The 25,794-nt window shown below is 40.1% G+C and overlaps 1 protein-coding gene across 1 annotated transcript in view; it reads left to right on the forward strand.

The window, feature by feature from the left end:
* Window positions 1-1,684: 1,684 nt before the first annotated feature.
* The window catches only part of tmie (transmembrane inner ear), a 58,393-nt gene continuing 34,283 nt past the window's right edge, over window positions 1,685-25,794 (forward strand). The window contains exon 1 of the mRNA XM_036596927.1: window positions 1,685-2,016. Within this exon, the coding sequence (XP_036452820.1) occupies window positions 1,891-2,016 (126 nt within the window). The 5' untranslated portion in view covers window positions 1,685-1,890. The remainder of the gene's footprint in view (window positions 2,017-25,794) is intronic.

Consider the following 25,794-nt stretch of genomic DNA (forward strand, 5'->3'; position numbering starts at 1 on the left):
TTCTTTAAAAAGGCACAATTATCTGCCAGTATAGTGAGATTATTTTACTTTTACTTTTTACTTTTAAAAACGTCTAAAAAATAAGGTAAACAATCTTAAATTTAGCTTATAACAACCTTAACAGGAGAAATATTAGATTAACTATATTTAAGATCATTTTACTTGACAAGACATCATTTTTTGCAGTGTATTTTTTTGATTGTCAGCTGGATTTTTTTGTCTGCTAATGCAGTTTAAGATTGACACCAACTCCAGAATGTCCGGTCTGATTGTGAGACATGTGCTTGTATACATTTTTTCCGACTGGACATACAGGTTCCACATAGCACCTGCTAAAAGTATGATTTTTTTTCCCACATCTCTAGCAGCCACATGGAATACCTTAACAACTGTTCAGCAGCACAGTAACAGCCACATAACAATCACCTAGCAATACACAAGCAACAACATAACAACCACTGAACAACCGTCTAAAATACCATAGCAACCATCTGCCAACACCTTAGCAATACGGGTGAACTGCTTAAGCTGTGCCGTCACTGCATCTTCTTCTTTTCTAGTGCACTTCAAGCTGTAAACCAAAGAGCTGAGATGGTTTAGAAACTTCAAAGTTCAATATTAAAACTATTAAACTCAAACTGTGCACAGTTCACTGAAGTTAAAGGGGAAAGTTAAGGGCAAAGTTCATTTAAGATGTTTTATCAGTGACCACAGAGCATTAATCTGAACCCCATATTGTCGCTGCCATAAATAAAAACTTGTTCCTCCTCTTTTTAGTTTTATTTTTGTTTAAAAAATACATTTGAACTAATTTTAAAGATGCTTAAATTCACTACGCTGCAAAAAACAGCATCTTAGCAAGTGAAATGATCTCAAATCTAGTCAAGATACCTGATATTTATCATTTTGAGACTGTTATAAGTTTATTAAAAGACTATTTGACTTGTTTCTAGAAACTTTTACTTGTTTTTAGTGATTTTATTAAGTAAAATCATCTCACTGTATTGGCAGATACATTTATTTAAGAAAAATTCTTGAAACAAGCCAAATTATAGTAATGCTGACAGATTTCAAAGTTACTGTTTCATTGATTTTCAGCTTTTCTTACAGCAGCAACTATATTACACAGTAAACAATCACACTGTAGACAGTGTTTGTGTTAGTTTAGGACATGATCAAACGCCGTTTCACCCAAACTGTGACACCTAAACCCCCACCAGCTGTTCCTCCCAACTCCAGGCTGCTCCCTCCCCCCCTTCTCTCAGCCATAAAACTCCCACAATTCCTAGCAGCCCAGGCTGTAAACCACACCAGAGCCGTTAATTAATTAATGGCCCTTCACCAGGGGGCCGGCCTTGGCTCAGGAACACTGCGGAAGAGAAGGAATGTGGTGTTTGGAAGAGTGGAGGAGTAAAAAGAAGAGAGGGTAGAAAAGAGAAGAAGAAAAGAGAAAAGGAGAGAAGAGGAGTAAAGACGAGGAGAGACAGGAGAGGAGAAGAGAAGGAATGTAGAAGGGCTTGGATGAGTGGAGGAGAGAAGAGAACAGAAAGGTAGGGAAGAGAGGAGTGTGGAACGGGAAAAGAAGAGAAGAAAAGCGAACAGAAGAGAAGTGGAGAATAAAAGAGGAGACGAAAAGAGAGGAAAAAGGAGAGGAAAAGTAAAAAATAAAGAAGACTAGAATGAAAAAGAGAAGAAAAGAGTAGAGAAGAAAACAGAAGGGAAGAGAAAAGGAGAGGAGAGAGGAGTGGAGAATAGAGGAGTAAACTGAGGAGGGGGGTTTGGCAGCTTCGGCCCATCCAGCCATCAATCAGCCCCCCATCGCAGTGGTCCTGCCCAGCCGAGAGAGGGAGGGGCGAGAGAGCACACAGGGACAGAGAGAGAGAGAGAGAGATGATGATGGCGTCCGAGCGGCCTGCCCATCCTCCCCCAGCCCTGGTGCCGCTGCTGGTCAGCGCCGGGGCGGTTCTGGTGTCTCAGTATTTCTTCAACGCAGCGGCGCAGGTTCCTGACCCCGCGGTAAGATAACGCTCATTCTGACTGTACCTGCACACCGTTAAACAGCACCCCAACACCTCACCACCCACCAACACTCACCGCGTTTATCACGACTGTGCGACTGTGAAAGGCAGCGGCGTTACGGCAGGAATTTAGAGGGTGCAGGACTGACGGAGGCTGAAGTCACAACATGATCTCTAACTGCATCATAGAAAACATGATACAGACACACATTCAGCCACAGCAGCACTACAGGCAGTAGAACATCACCCAAACAATGCAGACCTGCTTCACTGAGACGCTGTGACAGCAGAACCTCTACACCTCTCAGAGCGCCGTGCAGTTAATATCACCTCACTGAACCCACGGCATGTGTTTACAACTGGAAATGCCTTTGTGTACTGTTCTAGAATGGTTACCGTGTTCTAGAATCATTTGGTGTTCTGGGATGGTCTATGGCTTCTGCAATGGGTTAAGGTGTTGGAGAATTGTTGGTAATTAGTTTAGAGCATTCTCAAATTACTTGTTGCACTCTGGAATGTTTTATGGTGTTCTAGAATGGTTTAGAAAGTTGTAGAATTACTGAAAGCTCCAGAATGGCTACAGTGTTCTACAATCATTTAGAGCATTCTGGAATTACTGGAAGCTCTCTCGAATGGTTACCCTGTTCTGGAATCATTTGGAGCATTCTGGAATTACTGAAAGCTCTCTAGAATGGTTACCCTGTTCTGGATTCATTTGGAGCATTCTGGAATTACTGAAAGCTCTCTAGAACGGTTACCCTGTTCTGGAATCATTTGGAGCATTCTGGAATTACTGGAAGCTCTCTAGAAGGTTACACTGTTCTGGAATCATTTACAGCATTCTGGAAATACTGAAAGCTCTCTCGAATGGTTAGTGTTCTAAAATGAGTAAGTTGTCCTGGAATGATTTATTGCTGTAAACCATTGTTGTCGATAGTTTAGAGCATTCTTGAATTAATTGGTGCATGATTGGTGGTTTATTGCTTTCTACACTGGCTTTGTGTGTTGCAGAATACTGTCAAGTGCTCTAGAATAGATAGTTTGGAGCATTCTGGCATGGTTTAGAGATTTCAGAAGATTCTAGAGTAGAGAATAGTCTAGACCATTCCAGAACAGTTTAGAGCATTCTTGAGTGACTCAGTTCATTCTAGAAGAGTTTATGGCATTCTAGCATGGTTTAGAGTTCCAAAATGGCTAAGGTGTTCTAGAATAGATAGAGCGGGGGTTATTGTGAGAAAGCACGAAGGCCCACAGGAGAACAAAACTCAACTTGTTTGCTTAAAAATATCATTTTTAGGAAATTTTCAGCAGAGCTGTGTTTGGGTACCAACCCTGCAACACATGACACATCAGTAAACATGAAAGACAGATTAGGCTAAAACATGCCAGAAATTAGCCAGAATGGTGACAAATAAAGTGGAATGTCAGGGGGAGTGTGTTTTGTTTCTAGAGCCAAGGAGCAAAAAACTGATAAAGTTGCCTCTGTGTGCCATTTTTGTAGGACTTTACTGTGACAAACAAAAACACTTAGCATTTATTTTTTATTGTTGAGTCAAATACTTTTTCACTGATTTTTAGGACAAAGTACCATCAAAGGTCCACTATGGACCACTGGGCCCCTTCAGTATCGGCCTGAGGACCACCAGTGGCCCAGTGGTTGAGAAACGCTGGTTTAGAGCATTCTATTCTGGTTTGTTTTCTCGAAGGCTTTAGAGCAGATGTCTTAAAATCTGGATCTTGATTACAAAAATCTAGAACAGGTAACTGATTTAAAAGTCCAGATTTTAAGACCTTTGCTTTACTACCTTCTAGAATTGTCTGTAGAATTCTGTTTGTAGAATTGAGTGTTGTAGATCAATTGTGAAGTTCTAGGAATCTCTGGATGTTCCACAATAACACTGAGTGAAATCTTCGTTATTGTGATGAGATTCTCATATGAGCACATCATTAAGGGCTGTGATGACCAAATGGTTTAAATTAGTGCAGACGCACAGCAGCAGAGTGATCTAATTAGACGCTTCCCTGCACTGAGCTGCTCAGTTAGAAGCTCAAAACTACTCTATCCTGAACTATGAGCCTATGAAACACTTCAAATAGTGAAGACTATTGTCATGTGTGTAAAACCTGTGAAGTAAAAATGGCTACTGTAATACCAAACCTGCACCACCATAAGGAGCGTTATAAGGAATAGATTTTATGTACATGTCGTGTATTTATTAAAAATAAATGTACCTCACTTTTCTAGTGACTGGACTTCTGTAAGGTAATATCATCTCAAAACATTTTGTCCTGTATGAAAAGGACAAACTGACTGAATCACACCTGAACACAAGAATCATATCTTCATAAACGCTCTCCTGTTAAGGGGTTTTGTTTGGCCATTGTGAAATTTTAAATTATGGCTTCTTCTTGTCACTCTTTGCTTTCTGCTACATACAACTTCTAGTATACTATGGTCTGGGTTTTACACTGAAGTAGCTACTACACTAGAGAGGTTTTTGACTCGAGACACAGCGTTGGTGATATATAACAAAATACAAAATATTTCTCCATATAAGGCCACGTTTATATGGTGATAGATTAGTGAAAACTTAGAAACCTGAATGCAAAAATCTGAATTTGAATGTTGTGATTTTGAATCTGTATCGTCTGAAATTGAATTCTGAACTGAAACTGAATTATAAGGTGACTAAGAGAGAGATTTAACATCTGAACCTGAATTTTACGGTTGATAATGTTCAACTGAATGTCTGAAAATCAGCTCCCAAAAACATTCAGATTCACTTTGAAAATAACATCTGTTTGTCTTGCAGGCAAAAGCAGTCAAACACTGAACACTTTCCCCATTGCCACCTCTAGCTTGTACCTACACTCGCTGGCAGAAACATCTACCATACAGGTCCACTTGGAATTACTGACTGTAGCCCATCTGTTGCTGCACTTTATCAACCCCAGTCCCATCCATCAGTGGGAAGAGACCACCACTGAGCAGATATAAGGTGGGCGATGTTCCACTCTCAGCACAGCAGTGATGCTGTAATAGTCGTGTATGAGTGTATAAGGCAGATTAGCACTGCTGGGGTTGACAGGCCAGTAGAAACCTGAATAAAATATATTTGTGGTGTTTTACACTCAGGTCTGGTGTTAAAACTTTACTTTACAGGACATTCTGCATCATTTCTGTTATAAAGCATGCATTGTTACACCTTTTGTCTGCTAGACACCCGGATGTTATTTTGAAAGTAAATTTGAAAATGTGAATTAATAGAAAAATAGATATGTTGAATATTGTAAATGATCAACCATTAAATTCAGTTTCAGATTTGATATCACTTTTATACACATTAAAATTCAGTTTCAGATTTGATATCGCTTTTATAGACATTAAAATTCAGTTTCAAATTTGAAATTGCTTTTATACACATTAAAATTCAGTTTCAGTTCAGAATTCAATTTCAGATGATACAGAAAATTTCATTCAAATTCAGATTTCTGTATCAAATTCAAATTTTGAATGATATGAATCTAACGCGATACCTTTACTATTGCTAGACATTTGACTTGTGCAAACCCCACCTTCTATAGTTACTGTTACTATGTCCTTCAAACTTTCAGCTTAAGCCACCAGGCAGTATCTGTAGTGCAGGATTCGATGCTGAGGAGTTGGTCTTTTAACAAATCTCAATGGAATAAAATTAATTATGGCATGTGTATGAGTGCAATAATATTTATCTTCACCTGGAATGTTTTAGTCGCAAATGTGAGCACTAGTTTATTAAGCAAACCTTCCAGTTAGCTAGCTTTTCTTAACTTAGCTGCTGACTGATGGAAACACTTTCCTGTAACAATATTTTTAGCCATCATATTAAAAACATTTTTCACAAATACAGTCGCTCAGATAAAGTTTAGCCTATCTTAGTTTCTGTTCATAGTTTTGGGATTGAGCTGCGAGATTCAAAAACTTTTCCAGCTTCAGGAATGAAATAAAAGCAGCTCTGCCCTCCAGATGATCAGGATAGAGTAAGTCAGGAATTATACACTCCTCACAAACACTTTTCACCATTTCTGACTCCAATGACTCTGACGGATTTACTGCCACCGCCGTTCTCACTGCAGGACTGTTCTGAGGAGTTTTTGTCTCTGGCCTTTGTCCTTCATTTGATGGACAAACACTTACAGAATGTTGTGATTGGCTGAGACGGTCAATTCATTGACCCGAAAGATCGAAAAGCTTCCAGTCGTTGCCTTTACTGTTAGACATGGAAATGACTGGAATAAAAGCAACTAAATGATGTAAATACCCAAACAAAAACAGCATGTTAACAGGTCAAATTTAAACAGTTTAATAAATGTAAAGGTAATACCGACTGTTTACATGCAGTTATTCTAAATAGCATGTTTAACTGGACTGGATGCATTTTTATAGCAGATGAAGAAAACTAAAAAAGACCCCACAAAAGTTTTTCTTAAATTTTTTATATTCTAATTTACTTGTGTGAGTGTTTTTGTGTGCCAAAAATAGCCAAAATTCACTCAAATCCATGGACTGTATAAACTGGTCAATGCTCCATTTCAAAACTTTAATAATGTTTCCATTGTATATCAAACTCTTTTATTTAAAAGGGCAAATAAAGGTGTTTTTTCATAATGTGTGTATGTACATATTTCCAAGAACAGGCAAGTCTTGATAATCATATTGTGTAAATGTGATTATAAATAGAGAAAATATGTAGGCAGTGATTTATGGAGGAGAGTGCAGACTGCACCACAGCAGTGATGTAAAGAGCCTTTCACTGGCTGGCATTTTATCTTCCAACTGAATTTATTTGCCATATTAGTTCAAAGGTACACAGTAGATGAAATGGGGTTATTCTGAAGCCTGAAGCGGCTGCTTTCTAAAAAACACATCTCTGTGCACATTCTAGTGGCTGGAATGACGGATTTAGTTAATTGCATTAGATATTAATCTGAAACTGGGGTTTTTGAACAGTGTACAGGTCATAAAGCAGGACTTCATTGAGTGTGATAACTGGCTCACCAGCTGAATCCAGCGTGTTTAATCAGAGAAAACACTGGACGGTTCAGTGCTGTAAGGCTGTGTCCAGAACCACACCCTATTCACTATTTACTGTGCTATTTTGGGTCTGTGCCCAAACCTATGCCTTATTCACTATATAGCACACTCTTTTGGACTGTGTCCAAAACTATACAGTATCCATTGTATAGTGCACTATTATATTGAGATTGTGTCCAATACTATACCTCGTTCACTATATATAGTGCACTATTTTTGGTTATGTCCAATATTATGCCTCGTACACTTTATAGTGCACTTTTTTTGAGCTGTGTCCAATACTATGCCTCGTTCACTACATAGTGCACTATTTTCAGACTGTGTCCAATACTATGACTCATTCACTACGTAGTGCACTATTTTCAGGCTGTGTCCAATACTACATACTACACTACTACAATACTACAGGCCTTGTTTACTACTTAGTGCACTACATTCGGGCTGTGTCAAAAACTATGCCCTGTTCACTACATGGTTCACAATTTTGGGTTATGTCCAAACCTATGCATTATTCACTATGTAGTGTAATATTTTGGATTGTGTCCAAAACTATTTTGTATTTTATATGTATATGGTCTGTGCAAAAGTTATGGCACAATTTATATTTTATTTTTTTAGATTTTTTATTGTGAAATTGTGCACTAAAATTTGCATAATTTAGAAAAACAGCATTTAGAAAAACAAAGCATGGGTGTTCCATCGTTTGCATACGACTGTATGTAGGACTGATTACTGAATCTATATGGGACAGCATATGGGTTTGAAAAGGTTCATAAATATGACATTAGACTGTTTTGCGTCTTTAAATCGTGCCCTTTTGGCTCCTGACTAAACAGAACTTTGACTGCATGCAGTCGAAAACTTTAACCTCAAATTTCTCAGATATGATGGCCTTTAAATACCATAACTTGGGTTTTGATTGATCCCAGATATTAAAAAATTAAGTTTAAGAAATGTAAAAAAGCCAAAGTCTAAATTCCACAGTGTGGAGGGTTTCTACAGCCCTCCGCACGTTTATTAAGGGTGCCGACGCCTCTAAACTGGCTTCTCTAAGAAAAGTTTAAGACGAACAGCTGAGTGGAGTTTCAGGAGAGCATTTCAGGCGCGCTCCTGATTGATGATGATGTTGGTGATAACAGGTGTTGTGAACACTAGCTTCCTGCACCCCCTCTGCAGGCTATAGGAAGGCACAGGTGTGATAAACGTTCTCGGCATGAGGCTACAGAGTTAAACAACACGTACAAACACTGCATCTTACCATTAAACCAAGCAGGAGCGTCCGCAGAGCCCCGTCACCTGGTTTAATGACGGTCCTGCAGCGGAGCTCTAGATCAACATCCGAGGTATTTTTGTTTTATCTCTTCAGGAGAGAAGCAGGTGCTGTGAGCGCGTGTCATTATATGCCATTATGTCCAATATAACTCAAGGCCGCAGAGCTGAAGGCGGAGGTCAGGGTGGAACAGGCTAGCTGTGAATTAGCGTATTAGCTCGCTTGAAGAGAAGGCCGTGTTGTATATATTTCGGTTTGAGCTGTGTAATTGCTGTAAATGTCGCTGTGCTCTCACGCACAATAATCCAGGCTGTGGGCAAAATTCAGGTTCTGGCAAAAAATCAGCTGAAGTGTTTACAGCACAGCAATAAAGCAATTATGCACAATCGCTGTTTGCATCAGGTGCTAATCTTAGCAGCGGCTGAAACGCTGGCTAACCTGTTTAGAGCTCTGTTGCTTTGTCCTGTTTGCTTGTTGAACCATTTCCATTTGTGCAAACACACCTGCATTTTATTCCTCCTCAAATAAGAGCTGAGAATACTCATCTTCCCTGCTTGATTTAGCATCAGCTAATATTTGTGTTTAAACAGCGAGAATACGTCCTGTCTCTGATTATTGGTGCTCCAGTTGTGCAGTCAGACGTGCTAACGCTAAAAAAACAAGAAGGAATTGCATGTGTAAAAGTTTGGGCACCCCTGGTCAAATTCTGTGTTGTTGTTGTTGATTTAACACAAGTCCACAGAGACACACTTCGGCACATTTTAATACACAATTACTGTTTGTTTGCTGAGCTTAACATACTCAAGGAAAAAAATTAAACCAGGCATCTGCAAAAGTTATGGTGCAATAAATATTTTATTTTTGCTGTAAAACTGTTTTGCTGTATGTCCTCTGTAGAGGATCACTTAGAAAATCAACACATGCGCATGGCTTTTTATGTAGCTGTATTAATCTGGGTCAGAGTAGGTCTGCATGTTGTGGAAATTGAAGTCTTTAAAGGATTTTATTTTCAACATTTTAATTAGTGTTCATGTTTTATATTATACACTTACACTCATATTTTGATAGTTCGTATTTACACTGAAAATGTGTGGGTTTATGTATGAAAATCAGTTAATTAATTTCTACGTGAGGCTGTTTTTTTACTGTACCTTTAAAATATCTCTGATTGTTGATTTAACTCTGTTAAATCTTTAAAACTAAAATTTATTTATTTATTTATTTATTTATTATTATACCTGAACAGACTTTTTTTTTTTTTCTGTGCCTTTAAAACTAACATATGTAAATGAGCTCTGTTCTGATTGGCTGCCCTGTACTGTGCTTCATTCAAAAAGCATTCCAGCCTGAAATGTAAAACAAACTGTTAATAGGAGACTGACATTTTCAGGAACACACTCCTATTCACTTCAAAGGGAATGTCCAACAATAGAGGCTGTATGCTGAGTGGGTGGAGCTAAACTGCTGTAGGCTGAATGGGAGGAGCTAAACTGCTGTATATATATATTTTCTGGTTGTGACAACCATGAGAAATGCAAAAACACATAGTATGTCAAACTTTTATTTAAGAGGTGAGGAATATGTGGAGACCATATAGCCTCCTTAAATAATTCAAACACTGCTTGATTTTGAACTGTTAGTGCAGCAGCTGGTTGCTGTTAAGCTCCTCTTGTTTTGCAGGACTCTTATTAAAGTCCTGAAGCGGAGGTCAGGATGGGTCAGAGAGATAACACAACAGCTTTCCGTGCTGTCGATTGCTTCTCTTCTTCTGAAACAGACATTGTTTCTGTTGACTGACTGGAACGGCAGAAACAGTCAATAATGCGATGGGTCTTTAGCGACTGGGACGCTATTTTAATCTACTCTGGCGGTTAAGAGCGCATCCAGGAGCTTCTATTGTTCCTTTAATCAGCTTCCCAGAGGACACTCACTTTCTAATTTAGATGCAACCTTGATTTGTATTTGCGTTGGCCGACTGCTGACAAGATGTGCACAGAGTGCAAAGTGAAGATTTTCGTTCTTGCTTGGTTCCCCACAGCGTTGCCTTTTGATTTTACACATCTACCGAAATGAGTTTTATACATTAGAATATCAAATTTTGCCCCTCACCCCAAATGCAGCCGATCAGATTTTACAGCCTGCACGCTCCCACATCTGTAAAGATTATGGCAGATTTTGTCTGACGTGAAAAAGACTGTAAAATAACTGTTATGTCAGTTGCGTCAAACCACGTGGAGTTAATGAGTAATTGAGTAATCTCAAATAGACTAGCTGATGTGGTTTCTGACTCTGTGTGACACACTGATGGGACAGAAATGAACAGAAACAGTGCCAGAAACCACATAAGCAAGTCTGTTAAGTCTGAGAACACTTGATAGAACTTGGCTATCAAAAATAGATGGATGAGTGTAATGCAGAATTCAGCCTCCAACATGGCTGCTACTGTAATGATAGTAATTAAAATGTAATTATATTCAATAAGCGCCTGTCGTCACCCAAGGACTGGTTCTTGGTTCCTCCTATAAAATGTCCAAAGTAAGAGCTTCAGTTTGGCTATCTGGGCTTCAAGTGAGAGATGAGGCTGGATTTGTCCAACAATCCACTTATTTGCTTTCTTGCCAAGCAAGATTCTCTCCAAAAATCAAAGACATCAATATTTTTCCTGGCCTGCTTTTTATTGTCCAGCTGTCACATCCATAAAGAACATCAGAGAAGACCACAGCCTGGACAGTTCTGATCTTTTTTCTGATTTTTTGTAGCGACTCTTTTCAAGCTCCTTCATCTTCGTTCTGCTGAGTGTCGATGTGCGTCATATTTCTTGAGTGCTGGATACTACTGATGTTAATAATTGATCTGAGTGCGTAAAAGCTGTCCACCACTTCTACATCAATGGTAAAGTTAGTGTCTTTCCTTTTGTCATAGCCTCGGTCTTCTTCATATTAAGTTAAGATTAAATTACCCTTATTAGTCCCACAACGGGGAAATTTCACCTCCGCATTTAACCCATCCATGCAGTGAAACACCACATACACACTAGTGAACACACACACTAGGGGGCAGTGAGCACACTTACCCGGAGCGGTGGGCAGCCCTATCCACAGTGCCCAGGGAGCAGTTGGGGGTTAGCTGTCTTGCTCAAGGGCACTTCCATCACGTACTGTCGGCTCAGGGGATCGAACCAGCGACCTTCCGGTCTTCTGGTTCCCTAACCTCCAGCCCATGACAACCACCTGCTGCTGGTTGTTGCTGCATGAGGAGACCAGCTGTCCCCATTGGCTATGAGTCCCACCACAGTGGTTTCATCTGCAAACTTCAATGCAGATGACAATGGTGACAATGGGCAGCCTTGTCAAGCTCCTTTTCCAATGTGGAACCAGTCTGAACATTTTCTGTCATGACTGTAGCTTGTTGATCAGTATGGAGGTTCCTCATTAAACAGTGAGATGCTCTGGTGTTCCCATTTTCTTCAGGATGTTCCATTATATGTGGTTGGCACAGTTGAAGGCTTTTCTGTTGGCTTCATTCTTAAGTTCCGGCTTTTCGAATTACTCGGTTACTTTAATGTATCACCAGTGACATCTCTTCAGTGGGTCATTCAGTATCAGAAACCATTATTTATTCAAGTCTTTTAGAGATACTAAACAACTCCACACTACATAGTTTCCATTACTTTACATTATTAGGCTTGTAACTAAAGTGCAAAACTAGAGAAGCAAATTCAGACACCCAATAAACTACGACTGAGAGTATAATAACTGCACTAAGGCAGGAAAACAGGGCAAATTATCTTTCTTTAACACTTAAATAGCCCAAAGTTTTATTAGACATTTCTATAACATAAAAATCGCTCAGCCAGTATGCCCTGAAGTTCCTGTAGTTACTGAATATGAATAATATATACTGTACATACACCTGTGACTGCCTCACAGCGACTGAACTATGTATCACTATGCAACGGCACAAAAAAACCCTTGTGCTTCTAATGAATAATCTTTGACTCTGATGCTGCTCACATGGAGCACCGAGTGTACTGATGAAGTAAGAACCCGTTTTTGTTTAAACTGAGGGACTGACAACTTATATTCTTAACTAGAACTGGGCTGGTCAGCTAGTTAACAGGCTAAAAGAGCCAACAGCCTAAACAGCTCCATCATTAATATCACAGGCTAGAATTAAAGTACTTATGGTGTGATTAACTGTAGAACAGCAGTATAAAAGACTAAAGAATGTCACTTAAATGTCTAACAAGCTTCTGATGTTCATGTTTGAGTCAGAAGTCGTGTCAAACTCTAAAGCGTGGCTTCTTGTGTCTTATTGCTTTAATAAGCTTCAGTATGTAATAAGGCTGGGATCTTAAGGGGTTAACCAATCTCCTTTTAAGATTAACACACACTGAAACATTCATATCTAGCAGTTTCGGGCTCTCCACCTCAGGAACGTTATGCCTCGGTTCTCTCTGTTGTGTTTGTTTGTCTTTTTGTATGTGTCTCTCTCTTTCTCCTATATTTCAAGTCCATATCCTCTACTTGTCCAGTCATCATGGTGACCCACAGCATAAAACAACATAAAGCACACTGATCTGAGGATCATTCGCACCTGTCTGGGTGAATGCAGATAGAGGAGTGAAGAGGAGGAGAGAGGAGGAGAGGTGGAGGGAATAGTAATGAGGCTCTGGCAGATAGTGGAGATTATTTTGTCCTCTTTTTGTGATGTACAGTGGTGTTTCCCTCCCAGCACGACTGAGCCAAGAGCCGAATCCCTTAGAGACCCCCACAGAGACCCCCTACAGAGAGAGGAATTTAACACATTTCTCCATTATGTGCCTCGAGTGGCCTGGCTCTGGCTCTTTAGTGTGCTTTCTAACACCACCTATTATCATTTCTTTCTTTTTGTGAATCTTTCTGCCTCTGTGCTGGGATTGATTGTCCTCCCTCCAAAGCGGGTGAAATTACCACAGCAGACTGGGTTATTATGGGATGGGAAGACACAGCTGTGTATATTGGCGTTTTATATTGTTGTGTATCTCTGCTGTCGTGTATCTGTCCATTTTTGACGTTTTTCAGTTTTTGACATCATTTGAAAATGTCTGTCTCTTTACATTCTGTGTAAATTTCGTGATGAATGGACCAAAAGAAACAACACAAAATGACTTGGAAAAAAATCTGGTTCCATTGACTTACATTGAAGGTAAAGCGGGTTTTTTCCTTCTCCTGTAAAATTGTCATTTTGGAGGTACAAGGTTTCCTTCCGACAACAGCGATATGTCATGGTAGAGGTTTGCATGGCCTTCATTATAAATGAAGCCACCCACTTCAGCCACATATCACGTCCTATTGCATGTGCAAAATCCAGTGCTGTTCTTACCCACTTCAACTCATGACTATTCGCACCTGACCACTTTGGGCTATGGTCCTTGTAGCCTTTATAGAGCAGCCCACACTAGAGGTTTGCACTCCTGCCAGAATCTTGTGGTGCGGGACTAATTTTCAGTGTTCAGAGCGGGACGGAACATGCATGAAGAGAAATCCTGCAAATGAATAAATAGCCTAAATAAAGTAGAACGAACACTAAATCATATATGTAAACAATATAAATGATAACAGTAAAAAGTTAAAACATTTTAAAGACAATCAGCTGATTACATAAACACGCAAATTCTTCCTCCTTTAAGAGCAAACAGAACATTAAGAACGGACAGACATTAACGTCACCCGATAAATTAAGAGCTAACAGTGACAACAACAATAACTGAGCCAAGGCCAGAGTCATCAGAACAGTATAGTTAAGAGCTAATAGATAAACAGAGCAGCATAACCACCGCCAGCCAAATGAGTGAGCTGAGAGGCGGCTGTGCGAAATCCCGCCCCCTCTTGATCCAATCAGGCTCTCTGATTGGTCAAAAGGAGACAACCTGATCCACCTATAGGGCGAAAGATAGGTAAAACTGAGTGGAAAAGATAGAGAGAGAGAGAGAGAGAGAGAGAGAGAGAGAGAGCATGCAAGAGAGAAAAAAGCACTGTAACACTGTGGTTTAATTCCTGCTTTGTGTTTACTGGGAATAAACACCGTTTGGTGAAGTTACTCACAGTGAGCCTGATGACGATGACTGCTGTGTTATTTCAGCAGAGAATAATGTATTTGTGAATAGACTGTGTCAGATATTGGATATTAGTTCGCCTTGGCGGAACTGCGTGGGTGGGTGGGTGGGAGCGGGACAAAACATTTCGGTTGTGGGCGGGGAGCGGGAGAAATGATTCCAATTTTCTGCAAGAGCAGGATGAAATCTTGTGGGAGCTGGGCTGAAAAAACCTCTAGCCCAAACAACCCAAACCCCAAAAGCCAAATTTCTTTGAAAAACTTCGATTTAGTGTACAAGTTATTTAGTGGAGGTTTCATTATGCGTAGGCATCGTATAATGATCACTAACGTGTTTTTCTCTGCAGCTCATTTGTTGCCCACCTATCCGCTACCACAAGCAGCTGAAAACTGTCTAAGCCTGCCCCACACAGCGAGCCATATTAACCCCCCCTGCCCCCTGCAAGAGGTCACTACCTGCTGTTTGATTACCTGCTATGCCTGCAGTGCCACAGAATTAATCCCGGCCGCAAATTTTTCTGAACTTGCCTTGCGCAGACCTCTATATTAGGTCTGTCAAATGATCAGCGCGATTAATTGCAATGAATCCCGTTATTTTGTGCAATTAATTGCATTTGTCCTATTTGGTGGGGTGTATTTTTAAACAATAAAACATTAGAGAGAATTCGTTATTGCCAATGACATCATAGCAGCTTGCAAGTATGAGATAAAGGTGAGCACAGCAGATCATCATAGCCGTGATGAAATTCACCATAACGCACAGCCAGTGTTCTATTGCTTTTACACAAACAATGAATGGAAAAGTAAAGCAAAGAAGACCTGGACATTGTGTGTTTTGATACTGGCAAATCCTTCCACCACAAAAAGTAGTGCATTTTTGCTTTATAGATGGAGCCGTAAATCTGGATCTGTGTCAGGTTGAGCTCAGCTTTCAATATTTTCCAGATGAAGCTGAATGTGGTTTTGATTCAGTCAGTCTGGAAAGCGTTTCACAGCCCATCTTGTTTGCTGAATTGGATTCTGTTGGTTTCTGGCTGATTCCACTTTGTTTATTCGCTCAGCTGCCAACTGAACAGCTCGCTTAGGATCAACGACAGGTTCTGAAGTTGATGTAGTCCTGCGGTCACTCTCTCTTCTTCAGAATCGGATCCAAATGGGCTGCAGGTTCTAGAAGATAGGTAATAAGTGCAATTTCTGTTTTGGTCATTTCTTAGCAATAGGTGCTTAATGGATTGATACAGTTATCGTGGAAAGAAATGCGCTGTTATATATATCACATATATCATATATACAGTCAGCAGTTCAGCTCCTCCGTGATTCTCGCTCTCATTCATTCAGCTCGTGGGTGGTGGTGGAACTGGAGCTCCACCAGCTGCTGCTTTTGTTAGTTTGCTGCTTGTTGATTTATCCATAGTTCTCCTGTGAGCATCAGTGCAGCGTAGTCTGCTGAAGATGCTGAAGGTTTCCCTTTACACAACATTTAAAAGCTGCATTTTAATGAAAGCTCTACAATCACAGATTCTATCAGTGACATACAGTGCTGCAGATGGGCTTCAGCCTGTAATACTATGGATGGGTTAAAGGGTCAAGCTGGGAAAATGCCCTAATGTTCTTTTTTTTTTGTGGCATTAATAATTTATTGCATATTATAAGCACTCAGCCCTTTATAAATCCACAAATTAAATCCCAAAGAAGTAGAGACAGTATGTCAAATGCCAATTGAAACAGAAAGCAGTGATGAGTAAATTCTGTTCAATCTGTATTAAACTGAAAACTGTTATACTTTAAGTTTTTTTTTGGTAAATATATGCTTATTTCAAATTTGATGGCTGTGATATGTTCCAGAAAAGTTGGGGCAGGAGTAGGTTTACCACTGTGTTACATCAACTTTTCTTTTAACAGCACTTAATAATCATTTTGGAACTGAAGACCCAGTTTGGAAAACTGAATTTTTTGCTTTTCTTCAGTTATACAAGTCTTCATCTGTGCAGCTGTAAGGAGCCATGCTGTTGTAACATGTGCAGAATGGTCCTTGGTGTTGTCATGTTCAAATAAGTAGGACATCCCTGAAAAAGATGGCGTCTAACAGTCAACATATGTTGTTCAAAATGTGGTCAGCATTAATGGTGCTTTCATAGATGTGCAGGTTACCCACTAATACCCCATCACACCACGACAGATACTGGATTTTAAACTTTATGCTGGTAACAATCTGGATGGTTCTTTTCTTCTTTGGACTGGAGAGCTAGACGCCCATTATTTCCATAAATAATCTGAAACGTTGACTCCTCAGACCACAATACAAGTTTCCACTGAGCATCAGTCCATTTCAGACGAGCTTCAGTCCAGAGAAGTCGGCAGTTGACATATGACTTCCACTGTGCAGAGGACAGTCTTAACTTAGATTCATGGCTGCAGTGACAGTGTTTTTACTGACACGGTTTATCAAAGTATTCCCAAGCCCACTTGGTGACATCCATCAAAGAGGCATGTCAGTTTTTAGTGCAGTTTATGCTGATTGCACAGAGATTTCTCCAGATTTCCTGAATCTGTTGATATTATGAACCGTAGAGGGATGAGATCCCTAAAATCCTTGCAGATGTCTGTTGAGGAATGTTGTTCTTTAACAGTTGGACTATTTGCGGATGGATTTTTTGCATTTCGACTCATCCTCACTCATAAAGGAAGAGCCTTCCTGGATGCTCGTTTTCTACCCAGGCATGTTAAAATATCTTCTGGACATTTAACAATGATCCTGGTCTTAAACTGACCCTGTCCCAGTGTTTGGAACGAGCTGCAGGGATCAATTTCTGAATGTTCAGAGTGTATATTTGTGTATAAGTGTGCGTTTACATGCAATCAATAATCCGATCATGAGTTCTGCAGTTTTCCAATTATTCAATTAGTCATGTAAACATCATACTCTGATCTTAAAATCTGATTAAGAAATCTGATAAAGAGGCTGGATTTTAGCTCAGTGATCAGATTTCTCAGTGCAGGTAAACTTCTACTCTGATTTCTTTTGGATTTCTCAGTCTGCACATGTGCAGAACAGACTGCTGTACCGAAAATAAGCGAGCAGCGTCACTGCACTGCACTGTTTTTATAAAAACCTGCGGCATGAAGTTTACGTCACGTCTTCATCTGTGAGTTTATTAGCCGGTTGTAAAGCAGAAATCTGATTACTATCTGACTCATGTAAATTTCCCCATTATCTGATTACTCAACAGCATGTAAACACGTTGATCAGATTACTGAGAAAATCTGATTTTCTGCAGTTATCAGATTAGGTGCATGTAAACACACTCAATGGCGATATCTCTGACCTCCTCTGCTTCCATTCCACATCACAAGCCCTACAATCGTATCATCAGTTGAAAGGCCAGTCTCTTGGCCAGTCCACGCTTTCAGATGAGGTTCAAAGGCAACCTGCCTTTTCTGTAGCTGCACCAAGACTCTGGAACAGTCTTACTGCTTTTCAGAAAGGAATCCCCCACAATAGAGGTCAAAACCCATTTATTTTCTCAGGCATTTGAGTCTTATCATTGAGTATGCATTCGGTATCTGTTCTGGCGTGGTTTGCTCTGTCTTGCCGGTGTAGCTCTTCTGTTTTGTTTCATTGTTTTTATTTTGGTTAGTTTTTGTATGCATGTTATATTGTTGAATGTATTGTGTAGTCTGGATTAGTTAGTGGTCATTTTAAGGGACATTATTGTGCAGCACTTTGGGCGACACTTGTTGTTCTTAACTATTTTCCTGTTACACTGTTGTAGTGATATTACTGTGTTTTGCTTTGCACTTCAGAGCCATTGCTGTGATTGAAGAGGATAGTTGAACAAAGACTCGTGTTAGTGCGCTGCCCTTTGAAGTCTGTGGAATTCTGTCTTTTCTAATATAAATGGATGTGTTAAAATAGAAAGCCATTTAAACTTTGCAATTTTTCTTCACAACAACTGAAGGAACACCTGATAGAAGAGAATGAAACCAACCCAGCCCATTTTCTCTCTTTGTTGTGATGTCAAGTTTTCACAATTTTGGGTAAACCTGCTGTGCATACCAAGGAAGACACTTTGATGAATGTGAAGCTGAATGTTGAAGATGAATAATATACAAAGTGCTGGCACAGAGCTGCTTTATGATACTCAGACCTGTTGGAAAACATCTCTGGGGCTCCTCATGAAGCTGCGTAACAGAATGGCCAGAGTGTGTAAAGCTGCACCAAGACAAAAACTTTCTAAAAGATTTAAAGAAGAAGATCATTTTGATTTTATGGTCACTGCATAATGCCATGTTTTCATAGTTGATGTCTTCATTGCTATTCTATAATAAGTAAAACAAGTAGACTAACTAGAAACGTGCGTTTCCTGAAGGAAACGTCGGATGGTTGCACAGCTTAAATGGTTCCCACTTTCTGCTAGGTTGCTAGGTGGCTGCTATGGTATCTAAGGTGGTTGCTAAGGTGTTGCTAGGTGGTTGCTAAGGTAGCAAAGGTGGTTGATATGGTGTTGCTAGGGGTTTGGTATTGAATCCCAGTTGGTTGTTGGCAGTTGCTACCGTGTCCCAGGTGGTTGCTAAGGTGTTGCTAGGTGGTTGCCATGGAACCTGAGGTGGCTGCTTTGGTGTTGCCAGGCAGTTGCTATGGTATCCCACCTGGTTGCTAAGATGTTGCTATGGATTCCTATGCAGCTGCTAAATTGTTGCTAGGCAGTTGCCATGGCGTATGAGGTGTTTAAGTCATTCTTAGGAAGTTGCTAGTAGTGGTAGCTACATGTTGTTGAAAATGAATGGGAGTCTATGGGAGGAAAGAGGGATGAAAAAACGACACATAGAGGAGTGCGGGTCAGTGTGGCTGTGGATTAGAGCTTGGGGAACTGCCTTGAGTGAGTACATTTAGTTTGGTGGCTGTTAGGCAAAAAAGTAATAGAGTTTATGTGGTGGTGAAAATGAATGGGACTCTATGGGAGAAACGAGGGATGGAAAAAAAGACAAACGGATGAGTGCAGGTCAGAACAACATTGAATATCTGGCCTGAGATAGTGTATGTGAAACGGTGTCTTTCGGTCAAGCAGAAATACAGTAGATTGACATGCAATTTTTCACCCCATTCATTCCTATGGAAAAAATTCCATTGCTACATGGAATCCATGCATCCAGTCAAAAAGCTATCTGCAAGCACAAGTCTCACAATCAGACCAGACATTCTGCGTTGGAATGGTGTTGATGTCTCAAAAACTGCAGGACGAGTTACACGGCAAAAAATCTGGAAAAATAAATTTGAATAAAAGAGGAGAAGAATAATACAAATCGGATAACAACACAGTTTAACCTTAAAAACAACCTTAAAAACAAGGAAAACTGTGTCTAAGCTTTTAACTGGTTATATACATCCATCCATTGGGCTGATGGCAGTTTAGCCCCGCCCATTCACGATGATGTTATAAGGAGTGTTTCAGCCTGCAGTGCTTTTTGAGTGACACACAATGCAGAACAGGCAATCAGAACAGAGCTCATTTGCATATATGACATTTTTCTAGGTGAAAATAAGTTAACACATCCTCTACAGAGAACTGTTTTACTGAGCATTTCTCTAAACATTTTAAGTCATTTCTATTGATTTGCTGAGTTAGCATCTTGAAAAACAAACAAACACAGTACACAATGTGCCAGAACCTGCCACCTTTTCTGTTTTATTTTCCTCTAATATGGTAAAATCATGGAATAAACAATGATTGTGTATTATACTGTGCAGAAGTGTGTCTCTGTAGACGATATGTTCACTTACTTACACTGAGAAAATCAACAACAACATGGAATTCGACCAGATGTGCACCCAAACTTTTGCATATAAAGATACAAACTCCACCCTAAAAGAAGTGTGTGGGTCTGTTTCGGTGTTCTTTAGTTGTTATTTTTCATTTTAGCAGTTAAACAGACCTGAAATGTGGGGTGGCTGCAGCCCTCTCAGTCCCCCTCAGCCCCAAACTTCTGTTTTACACTTATTTAGAAAATCAACAACGTCGAATGTGAGCAGGGGCGCCCAAATCTTTGCACTGCATCAGTTTTCATGGTGCAGTAATAAAAACAGCATGTATAATGCGGCTGGTTGAAAAATGGTCATGTAAAAATGATTTATGATTTTATTTTTACATAAAAAAGAGGAAAATGAGAACTATAAGAAAACTGTACAATGTAGTCCCTTAAACTGAAGCAAGGTGTACCCAAACTTTGGACAGGCAGTGTAAATAAAAAACCACCAAACATACGGTTATATGGAGAACCGCACCCATCCAATAACATGGTGGCCTGCTGTGTCCAGTCACTCGAACCTAAGCCCTGGACACAGCATCCGCCTCCACAACACTAAGCTAATGCCTTTTCAGCCTGCAGCTTTTAGTGGCTGGTGATAAATCCCAGCAGGAGACCGTACGGGTTCTGCTGCCCGTGTTTATTGACCGAGATGCAGACGTCAATATTAAACTGCTTTCTGCCGAAGGGGAGCATGTCGTGTCTTGTGGCCGTCACACAGAGGATGGCGTCCTGTTCCTGATGAACAGCGAACGATCAATCAGCCGAGCTCCCGCTGATGCACCATGATGGTGATGTAAATAGATCTGTCACACTGTCTCCATCGTGACCTTTCCTGGGCCTGAACACTAACCTGCGCCAAAAACAACAGCTCGTTTCAATCGGACATTTCGGCACCTCCTTTAGCAATGCAGAAAACAGCACTGCAGAACACTCAGGGCTTTCCAGAGAAGGCCTGAATATTTCTGAGACCTAAAAAAATGGATACAGTCAAGCTCTCCCATTGGTTAGGACTTCAGGAGCTGGACTGAAGGCCTTACACGGTAGATTAACTACCAGCATAATTAGGAAGTCATTGTTTAGATTTCCAGTAGGTCCAGTAGTCAAGACCCCATGTGACAAACACAACCAGATCATGCCCTCAACACAATCCTCTACAAATCCTCTAAAAGTATTTTAATTTTCTGGTAATATTAGCCCGTTTCACAGTGCACTGCACTACAGTTCCCAGCATGCACTGCCAAAAGCAATCTAAGAGACAGTGGTTACACCTCAATTCTACACAATTCCACACTAGTCATATCACTAAACACACTAGCTGCATTGCAGCTGCAGTTCAACCACTATAAACACTAAACGGCATCTCAGCAGCTCAGAATCTGAGCCCAAGTGTTAATGAACTTGCAGCAAAGAAAGGATATCAGGTGACCAGTCCAGGCGAATGTACATGTGCGTGTTCAGTTCTGTTGTAATACGCTGGCGCAGTATGGCTGCTGCTTTACATCGTTTTTTGTTTGTTTTGTTTTGTATTGTATTGTTTGTGTGAATATTTTAAAGTTTCCCTAGCTGAGGAATTTGCCATTCCACCGAGATCCAGCCGAGAGTGATTCTCCACCCGTGGCTCAGAGACTTCTGACTAGCTGTTTGGGTGATGCTACATCACAGCTATAATGTGGCCTGGACCGGGCCGCTTGAGTGACGCTGTATTGTGGCTACGAAGCTGCCTGAACCAGGGATCTGATCAACATGACATCGTAGATACGTGGCTGCTGGGCTGGCTGCTTGGATGACACAGCATTGCAGCTGTGGGGCTGCCTGGACCAGCAGTGTTTGGCTGCATGAGTAGCGCTATGCGGCAGCTACGAGGCCTCTTGCTCCAGCTGCCTAAGCAATGCTACATCACAGCTACGTGGCTGTCAGGGCTGGCCGCCTGGGTGTCGCTGCGCTGCAGCTATGAGGCTTCCTGGACTGGTGGTGTTCGGCTGCAGGAAAATGCTACCCCTTCGTGGTTAAGGACTTTTTCGGCCTTCAAGGCATTCCTGGCTGGCTGTCTGTGTGAAGCACCGTAGACGTAGAGTGACTGTTCCTGCAGCTAAAGACTCTTTTTGGGCTAGCTAAGTGACTCTGTACCATGGTCATTGTAATCCCCCCTCACTAGCTGTTATTTTCTGATTTTTTTGTAAAGCGTTCTTGGGTTTGAGAAAGCCGCTATATACATTGTTTACTCTAGAATGGGCAAAAAGTATTCATGTGAATCGCCTTCAGCTTAGTGCTAACAAACCAGTATAATCCTCAAGGGATGCTAGCAGAAATTAGCATCATTGCAGAAGTAGATTTTTCCTCGTGTTTTGGACGAGTTTTGGTATTTTTTGGCCCAAATTGAAAGCCTAGCTTTAATAGTCATGGATCACCACTGAAAAACAAGAAACAATTTCCCCGGACACAAAAACGTAGAAATCACTTAAATGTTTTACTATTGATACACCTGTTGTAAATGTACCTGTACATCTCTTACAGAGATGATCCTTTAGCCTCTATAGCAGTGGTCACTAACCCTGGTCATGGGGATCTACCGTTATGCAGAGACTGGCCCCAACTGCAGTCTTCCACACCTACTCTGGCTAATTAACCTCTTCCGATGTAATTGACTGGCTGGATCAGATGCATTGGTGTTAGCATGTTAGCAGAGGGCTAGCATATTAGATGCAGGTTGGAACTAAACTCCGCAGAAAAGCAGATCCCCAGTTAGCAAGTTAGCTGATACCTTAGGTCAGACTGGCAAAGAAAGGAAATGGTCTCTGGCATTTGGCAGGCAAATGACATTTCATTACCATCTTCCATTCACCAGTTGGATTATACAAAGGAGAGATCCAGGAGATAAACCAGTGACCAAAAATAAAAGTGTCTCAGACAGGTGCTCAGAGGTAGCTCGGCAAAATTCGGACTGTAGCCCAACAAAATTCTGCACTGTAAAACCTGATGAGTTAAGTCAACTCAAATGATTTGAGGAAACTGATTACCTCAAATGTTCAACAACGCATTTACACTTAAGTAAATTGAATAAATTGTACTGACTCTATTTGTTTTGTTGATATTAAATTGAGTATTAGGGGACTTTTGTTTAAGTTGTTCTAACTCAAAATAACTAAAATAACCAGTAATTGTAAATTAAATTCACCGCTAGGCTCTTGTTTGGATAAATTCATATTGTATTGCATTGCAGAGATATGATCATAGACACTTGTAAGGTCTCGTCGCCTTCATATCACTACAGACCACCTCTCCAGACATTTATGGTGCAGTCCAGAGTACAGATGTAGTCTTTGTAGCCTTTAGACACAGTAGAACCAAATTCAGCCAAGAGGAACTTAGTATCTCAGCTCCCCCAACACTGATTTTTCATCAGTACTGATTAGTATGAATCATTATAGTTTACAGAACGAGTGACTCAAGGGAAGCTAGTCTGGGGAGAGTGACAACACACAGACGGTGAAGAGACACGCCCAATATGTAAATAAATGGTACTAAGAGCCAATAGGAATGATGTGAGTTTTACTGGAGAAGGTTTGCTTTGACCAAACATTTATCAAGTTAATCTTAGAGTCTAAACTAAATTGAAATAAGTTTATTCAACATTTGATGGGATCTTTGAGTCTGAAATCAAAATAAAGTTACGAAAAAAGCAAATCATTTAAAAGTAAACATTTATGCTGTTTATCACATTAAGCCACACTAAATTTTTAACAGTCTTTAAAAACAACCCATTATTGGCCTGTTTGCATTTGCATGTAAAGTCAAGTTAAATAAAAATAGTGAATTTAACACATTTAAATAAAGTTACCTCGACTCAGAATATGCTGAAAAAACAGTCTTACTCAAAATGACTGAGTTACTATTGCAACAATTCATTTTTGAGTTAATTTGATTTTTTTCAGATTGTTACTCCAAATTTCCGTAGTGTTTAAGTTGTATTAACTTAATTATTTCAATATGATGTGCAGTGAGTTTTACAGTGTGTCTGAACCCGAGAGTAGCCAAAAAATGGGTCATTCTACAGAAACATCCATTTTTGTGTTTACAGATATATTACACTTAAAAAGCATGTTAGGGTTACAATTTATTTACATTTTAAAATAAAACAATAAGTTATTTTAACAATTACACCTTCTTGAGCCTCAATTTAGCAATATTGGTTTTCAAATCAATCATATTGAATTCCAAGCACCACAGAAGAGCTCGTCCTCACAGTCATGTGTGAAGGCTGAAGCCATATTTTGAAGAAAAAAAATGTTTTTCTGCAATTTTAACTGCAATAATCTATACATGACTATGGAATATATGAATTAAATGACATAAAGAAAACAAATACATATTATAAAATATATAATGAAAGTTCCCCAGGAGTCGTGTCACTGGTGTTACTGCAGTAACAAAAAACCTCTTATTTTGAAATAAAAGTCACACTGATGACATCACTTGACTTCCTTTTGCCTGTTTTCTGAGGATCTATGAAGAAAAGCACATGGTGAGTCCACTGTGTCTTTCAGTTATCAGAGATTTTCTCATTTAGCTCATGATTTCATATGAAGCTTTTAGCTGAAGTCACTGGTGTGACCGACTTTATTCTGAGGTAGCTGTGAAAAAATAGAATACAAATGGATTAAATTGCATATTTTAGTGGATACTCCATGATTGACAACATGTGGTTTGATGCTCCGTAGCAGCCGTTTGGTTTGGTTGGGACGGAAAGATCCTGGTGACAAACCAGTGAGTGATGAGGAAAATGTCACTGCTATACAGATTGTTTGATTTGAAAACATCTATCCAACATATGTAGCATGTTGTAGATAAGGACATGAAATCACTACATTTCAGGTGGTGGGAAAAAGTGGAGTCTTAGAAAGAGATGAAGATGAAGGAGAACGCGCTCCCTGGGTTCTCATTCCAAATGCATGTTGTTCATCTCACAAACACAAACTTTACTTCAAAGCATCATCCACACACACACACACACACACACACACACACACACACACACGCACACTATCAAACTCCCTGCACACTCCCTTGTGCGAGCTGCCCCACATCTTCACATGAAAGCTCAGTGTAATCCGGAATTGGATTTACAGGTGACCTGCTGAGACCTACTGCAGAAAAGCAACTGCACACATGTTTTGCCATTCAGTGGATTTTGTCTCAACATCCTGAATCCCAGGTTCAATTTGTTCTAAGGTGGTTCTTGCTCATGTCCTGCTGTGCCCTTGGACATCACAAACGCTTGAAGAACTTACAGGTGACAGCTAGAACCAAACCTGAATATAATCTAAAAGGTTCCGTTTGAACTAAACCTGAATATAATCTAAAACAGGAGCCACCAGTCATTCACAAAAGGCAGGTGTGGCAGTCCCAGTTGTAACTAATCAAAATTCTGTCTGAACCCATCTGTCACCTGACAAAACTCTGTTCCAACCTGCCTTATCACTCAAAAAAATCTGTATGGACCCCACCATGACCCTAAAAAATCTGTCCCA

This window comes from Colossoma macropomum, unplaced genomic scaffold, assembly GCF_904425465.1.
Source record: "Colossoma macropomum unplaced genomic scaffold, Colossoma_macropomum, whole genome shotgun sequence".
NCBI lineage: Eukaryota > Metazoa > Chordata > Actinopteri > Characiformes > Serrasalmidae > Colossoma > Colossoma macropomum.